This window comes from Phalacrocorax aristotelis, chromosome 4 (genome assembly GCF_949628215.1).
Source record: "Phalacrocorax aristotelis chromosome 4, bGulAri2.1, whole genome shotgun sequence".
Taxonomy (NCBI): domain Eukaryota; kingdom Metazoa; phylum Chordata; class Aves; order Suliformes; family Phalacrocoracidae; genus Phalacrocorax; species Phalacrocorax aristotelis.
Window position 1 is genome coordinate 82556311 of NC_134279.1, and position 6523 is coordinate 82562833.

General features: G+C 59.4%; 1 protein-coding gene across 1 annotated transcript; it reads left to right on the forward strand.

The window, feature by feature from the left end:
- The first annotated feature begins 2264 nt into the window (after positions 1–2264).
- EGR4 (early growth response 4) lies at positions 2265–4093 on the forward strand. Its single transcript, XM_075092478.1, has 2 exons — positions 2265–2403; positions 2744–4093. Exons 1-2 carry the CDS (start codon positions 2265–2267, stop codon positions 4063–4065), a joined length of 1461 nt encoding a protein of 486 aa, XP_074948579.1. The 3' UTR covers positions 4066–4093.
- The last annotated feature ends 2430 nt before the right edge of the window (positions 4094–6523 follow it).

Sequence of the window (6523 nt, forward strand, 5' to 3'; positions counted from 1 at the left end):
TAATTGGATCCCACTCACCATTTCAACACACTGCTAGTTTTCTGGATCTCTCTCCATCCCCTCTTTTATTTCCGACCTGAACCTTACAGCTCATTCCCTCACACTCCCTGAATCACCAGCCAGGCTTAATGCTTCTTTGCACCTTTTCGCCAGCGGTCTCGGTACATTTTGCAGAGGCAACGGTGAACAGCTTGCCCCCAAAGTGGGGAAGCGCTGCTAGACGCATTCCAGAGTGATTTGCCCAAGGTAACGCAGTGAGTCATTGCTGGAGCCAGGAATAGCGCTGGAGCAAGGCCCCGCTTCAGCTGCTGCACCCCGGCTTGAGCATCGCTTGGCCCCGTGGACGTGGATACGGGCACTGCTGCGCATCCCCAAGAGATCTGGCCTTCCAGCAAGGGCTGCAAGCACATGGAGGCAGGGAAAACATGCACGTAGGGGGGCTGCGGAGCGGTCCCTTCCTCCTGTCTGTCTCCTTTGCACCCCGCTGCTTTCTCCTGCAGACCCTGTTGTGGAGGTAACCTTCTCATCAGCCACCTTGCACTGAGAAAGAGCAGGTTTGTACCTGTAAATATTTTTATAGATGTGTTTTATAGTGGGCTCTGAACCCGACAGCCAGATTTCCCAGAGAAAACCTTCCCCTCCCCATCCAAACTGCCTGGGCCAGATGCTGCTGCCGATCCGCTCCCCAAAGCGTGGCCGCTCACCCAGGATCAGCTCCAAATCAATGTTGGAAATATGGAAATCTCCAAATAACCAAGCAGGGAAAGCAACCGCCCTCATTCACTGGGGGCTTCACCCCACCGCAGCAGCTGGGGGGGTCGCGAGGATGCTCAAGGCACTGCGGCGGGGGTGGAAGCACCGCCAGGATCCTTCCAAATCACTGCTTGGGTTGGATCCACTCTCAAAATACCCCCCTTTGATGAGTTGGTGGGGTTTGCAGTATGGATCTGCCCTCTCCCAGCCCAAACCCGTGCCTATCGCACACCGGCCTGGGTGGGAGCCATGAACTCGGATGACTGAAACGCGGCGAGGGAGCTGGCCGCAGCGTTTGCCTTCTCTTTTTGGCCGCTTGCTCGATCGCAGGAGGAGCCAGCATCCACTTCACAGCTCCAAATCAAAGCAAATACAAAATGCCAGCAGAAAGTATTGCAAAATCAGGCACGGGGGGGGGGGGGGGGGGGGATAACAAACCCAGCACCTTTCACGCTTCTAGAAGGAACAAGAGCAACAAAAGGCATTCAGAGGGAAAAAATAGCATAAGGCGAATAAGAGCCTGGGGAGATGTAAATCTGGAAGAACAGCAGCCCACGTTGGGAGGGGAGCCAAAGCCCCAGTGCATTGCTGCGGCGCAAGGGCCAGATCCGGAGGGGTGCCCAGCATCCCCCCCCCCCGCTCCCCCCTCGCTGTGGGAACTGCAGGGGCAAAGCTGAAGCCGCAGGAAAGCAAAGGCTGCATGCACACGCTTCTGCTTGCACACGCGTGTGTGCACATGCGTGTGCATGGGTGTGTTGATGCAGGGGGTGTGATGGGGGGGATTGCAGGGGGGTGCTGGGGGGGTGGGGGGGGGGATGCTGTGCACACACACAGCAGCAGCCGCGGGCCCTGCAGCGATTTGTTAAAAATATCGCGATTATTAGTTAAAAAGAGAGAGATGGAAGGGGAAAAAAACACAGAAGGAGAGAAAAGGGGGAGGAGAAGGGAGGGGGAGGGGAGGGAGGGGGCAGCGCGTCACGGGAGAGATTTCCTTATTGGGACTCCCTAGCCTACATCCTGAGTCCATATATGGGCATTTACGTCACGGCAGCCTCACTGGGGACTCCAGAAATGGCTGCGGCGGAAGGTCGGAGCAGCCCCGCTGCAGCTATAAAGGGGGTGGCGGGGAGGGAGAGCCGGGCGTCCGGACGGGCTGCCGCTGCTGCCGGGCCCTGCCTGCGCCCCCCCCGCCCCGGGACCTGCCCCCCCCCCCCCCGTCCACCCACCCCCCCCGGGGCTCAGCACCCCCCGGATCGCTCCCGGCACCCGGCCCCAGCATCATCCTGATTGCCCCAAGCTCCCCGGGGCATCATCCCGATTGCCCCAAGGACCCCGGAGCATCATCCCGATTGCCCCAAGCTGCCCGGAGCGTCCCGCAGACCGTCCCTGGTACCTACCCCGAGCACCCCCCGGATCAGCCCGGGCACCCCGCAGCATCCCCCGGCTCGCCCTGAGCATCCCCCGGCTCCCCCCAGCCCGGCCCCGCCGCTCCAGCCGTGCCTCCGGGGGAGATGCTCAACGTTATGGATTTCTCCTGCCCGGACCCTCTTTACTCTAAATACGAGGAGAGCTGCGAGATGAAAACAGGAGACCTGCAGGGTTTGGGGCAGCCTGAGCAGCAACTTCTGGCAGAAGCCGATTTCCTGGGAGGTAAGGGCAGGGGGGAGCCGGCAGGGATGAGGGACCCTGCTGGGAGCGGTAGCTCCAACTGGGAATCGGGCATCTCCCCATCCCCTGCCCCCAGCCTGCTCCCAGCCCCTGGCTGTGGGTTCAACAGTCTGCTAACCCAGGGTGGGGGTCCTGAGGGGGTCCTTTTGGGGAAGGGGAGGTGACAGCCAGGGCTCCCTGTGTGGTCCCGGAGACCCGGCTAGGATGGGGACCTCACAGTGACGCAACATCAGCCTCCCGCTGTTCCCCCGTATCCCGCCCTCCTCCCCCCCATCCCTGCATCCCTCCATCCCTCTAACCGCCATCCCCTCTGCATCCCCAGGTGAGCTGCTGGGCACCCCGATGAGCAGCGGGGCGGTGGATTACTCCCTCCTGGGCAGCCAGCCCTCCCCTTCGCTCAGCTACACCGGCAGCTTCTTCATCAAGGCGGTACCGGAGCATCCCCAGGACCAGGAATCCCTCTTCAACCTGATGTCAGGGATCCTGGGCATCTCCCCCTTCGCCTCCTCCGAGGGCCACCAAAGGCACCTGGATGCTCTTTACCCAGAGGTGGCTCAGAGCCAGCTGGACCTTTACGCCGCCTGCCAGCCCGAAATGAACGGATCCGCCCAAACCCCCTTCCCGGAGCAGGGCTACGGCGGCTTCCCCACAGCGGAGGGTGCGCAACCCCTCCAGGCACAACCCACCTTAGGAAACAACTCGCAGTGCTTCTTCCAGCCCAAGCTCCTAGACAACAAGCAGGACATCAAGCTGCCCTCTGGTTCCCCACCCCTGGACAAATTTAAAGCCTCCTGCACCCAGTGGGAGCCCATCACCCAGCATCAGGCCTACTTGCCCACCAGCTACCATTCTCCTGAAGCCTTCCCGGCTGGGGAGAGCGGCCAGGGGCTGTTCCACCCACTGGCCTCCAAGATGGAAAGCGTCTTGTCCGTCAGCTGCCAGTCAGAGCTCGGCAGCCTGGCAGAGGACGCTGCCTGCTTCGGCGCCCATCTGGGCTTCAGCTGCGAGCCAGAAAACTTCCCAGCCCGTGGGGACTTTGCCGACACCAAGATCCACAACCTCCCTCCTCCGTTAATGCCGGAGTTCGACGCCTCCTTGGCCCAGCCCGAAGTCCTGCCGGGTCTGCTGAGCTCTGCCGAGCTCCTCCATCCTCACCCCTCGCCCTCTGTCCCCCCCACAGACTTTTTGGGCCACGCTACCTCTTCCTCCATCCCTTCCCTGCTGCCCACCAACCCTCCTGCCTTAGCCGAGCCCAAGAAGAAGACCCGCCGGACCAAGTGCTCTTCTAAATGCTTCTGCCCGAAACCCCACGAGAAGGCTTTCGCCTGCCCGGTGGAGAACTGCATCCGGAGCTTCGCCCGCTCGGATGAGCTCAACAGGCACCTCCGCATCCATACGGGCCACAAACCCTTCCAGTGCCGCATCTGCCTGAGGAACTTCAGCCGCAGCGACCACCTCACCACCCACATCCGCACCCACACTGGCGAGAAGCCCTTCTCCTGTGACACCTGCGGCCGCCGCTTCGCCAGGAGCGACGAGAAGAAGCGCCACAGCAAGGTCCACCTGAAGCAGAAAGCCCGGACGGAGGAGAAGCTCAAAGGTTTGGGTTTCTTCTCGGTGGGTCTCTCCTTTGGGACACTGTGAAGCCCCAACCCGAGCGCTGGGAGACAGCGTTTTCCCGAGGTCCCCCGAGCATCTCACGGGAGAGCCGGGGTGGGAATATCCTCCTGGGGTGGCCCCGGAGAAGATGACAGCAGGTTGGGCCGTGCCAGGGAGGAGAGGGGCACGCGGGAGGCAGAGGCGATGCCGCAGCGCTGGACCACTGGCTGCGGAGGAGGGATGTGGCAGCTCCGGCCACCCGGAGCCATCTCCAAACTGCGGGGACTGAGTCATTTTTATAGCTCCTATTCCAAGGAGGGGAAAAAACCAAAACAAACAAAACACCAATGTACAGAAAGAAATCCCCACCAAGATGGGGGCTTTTATATACCCAAACCCACGGACATCCTGTGTTTGTAGCGACCTGACTGATTTCCCCTGCCAGCACTTTACGTGGAGCTCCCGACTGGTTATTTGGTTATTTACCGGCCGGCACCGTCGGGGGCTGCGGCTGCACCGGTCCTTTCTCCCAAAGGAGAGAGATGCCGCTGGGCTTTGGCAACCGGTGCATAACGGTCCCCTTGGAAAGGTGATGTTGTTATTATTATTATTATTTTCCTGTTTGTAAAAAAAAAAAAAAAAAAAAAGATCTACCGAGGATATTAGAAAATTGTGTCTATTTTTCTAATTAAAGATTTGAGCTAATCTAAGCCCTCGCTGGGGTTGCTCTCTGCCTTTCAATCCCGTATAGCAGCCAACACCAGTGGTATTTCTGTTGTGTTTTTGACCTCTAGCTGCCGTGTATGGGGGGAAAAGGTGCTTAAATGATTAGCAGGGAGAGAAAAATCAATCAGTGCAATGAATGGGTTGGCGACCCTCCTCCCGAGCATCCCCAAATCACTAGGGTGGGTGGTTCAGCCTAGGAAAAGGGTCTTGTCCTGGGGCAGAGCGGGGAAGGGATCCCCACTCCCAGCCAGTGGGTCTCCCTCTGAAAAGGGGAACATGGCTCTGGGTTTATTCCGACAGGGCTGAGCCCTGGAGGGATCTGCCCTACTTGGATCCAGAGCCATGGGGTCTGCTGTGGGGACCCCAAAGCCCAGCCCAGAGCCCCCACCCTGGGCTCCTGGTCCTCCGTGGGGTGTGGCTGCCCCACGTACCCCGTCAGGCTTCACCCACAGGAAATGGGGTGAAATACAGCTCCGCTCCCCGTCTTCAACCTGGCACATCCCCAGGGCTGGAGGAGATCCAGGCACCATCAGGCAGAGGCAGGCAGGCAGGATGTGGCCCCCTGCGAAGCCAGGGGGGAGCTGTTTCCTCCCTTTCCGCATTTTAGAGAGCTGAGAGATGCTGAGTCTCCCTTCTCCTGGGACCAGCCAGCAGCCGGATGGCTCAGGAGGAGATTTTGCAGCCTGGAAGGTGCTGCTGATAGCAGATCCTCCCTCCTCCAGCATTTAAAAATCAACCAAAACCATATATTCCCAAAATCTCATCCTTCTAACAGGAGATGCTCGCTTTGACGGGGCATTCTGGTCTTTGGTTTTAATTAACTGGGAGGAGAATGTGCCTGTGGGAACGGAGGGAGCTGGGCAGTGGGGACCAGGCGGCACGTCCCCGGCTCGGGGCTTGGCAACCATCATCAGTGCTCAGGCATTTTGGGGATTATTGGCCTTGTCGTGCAGAGGGGGAAACTGAGGCAGGGAAGGGATGCTGAGCATGGCTGCAAATCTGCTCTCTCTGGTGGATTTTGTCCCCACCACCAACCCTGGAGAGGGGGGATCTGCCCCCCTGCTGTGTTATGGAGGAGGGAAGTCTTCTTCCCCAGGTGGCCTCATGTCCCACAGCCCTTTACCAACACATAGGCTGGAGCATCCTGGGGCTAAATTCCAGTTATCCCATTATATGGGCAAAATCCACTGCTTGGCACTAAGTGTGCTGTGGGGTGGGAGGACCCCATGGGGGGTAAGCTGGGCAGGGGCTGTGGGGTCCCTGAGGACTGCTAGCAGGTCTGGGATGGGGGAAGGGGCTAGAAGGAAAGCTGGCTGAGGGGGAAATCCTAAATGTCCCCTCGGACCTGTCCCTAAGAGCTCACACCTCTGATGGCACCCAAGGGTGCTCGTGCCCCTCGCGTGAGCACCCACTAGCCTGAAGCATTGCTGGCCCCAGCAGCCGAACCATCCCACGTATGCGAGAGCCTGATCCCGAGCGAGGCCCACTCTGTGGGATGCGGATGACCCCAGGCACCAGAAAAAAACCCCTTTCTTCTGGAGGACACCCCACATATTGTTACTAAGGACCTCAGCACCCAAGTTTCCTTCAGGAAGTGGTGTCTTTTGGGCACCTCTCCATGGGACGTCAGCGCTTGCTGGGCAGCAAACAGCCCTGCTTTCCCCCGCGCCGCTGGCCATGCATGATGCATGAGGCCTTGATTAATACCCCTCCAAAAATGCATCAATTATTGATTCTGGGTCTGAAAGCTCTGCAAAGGCACTTGGGCTTGAGCCTT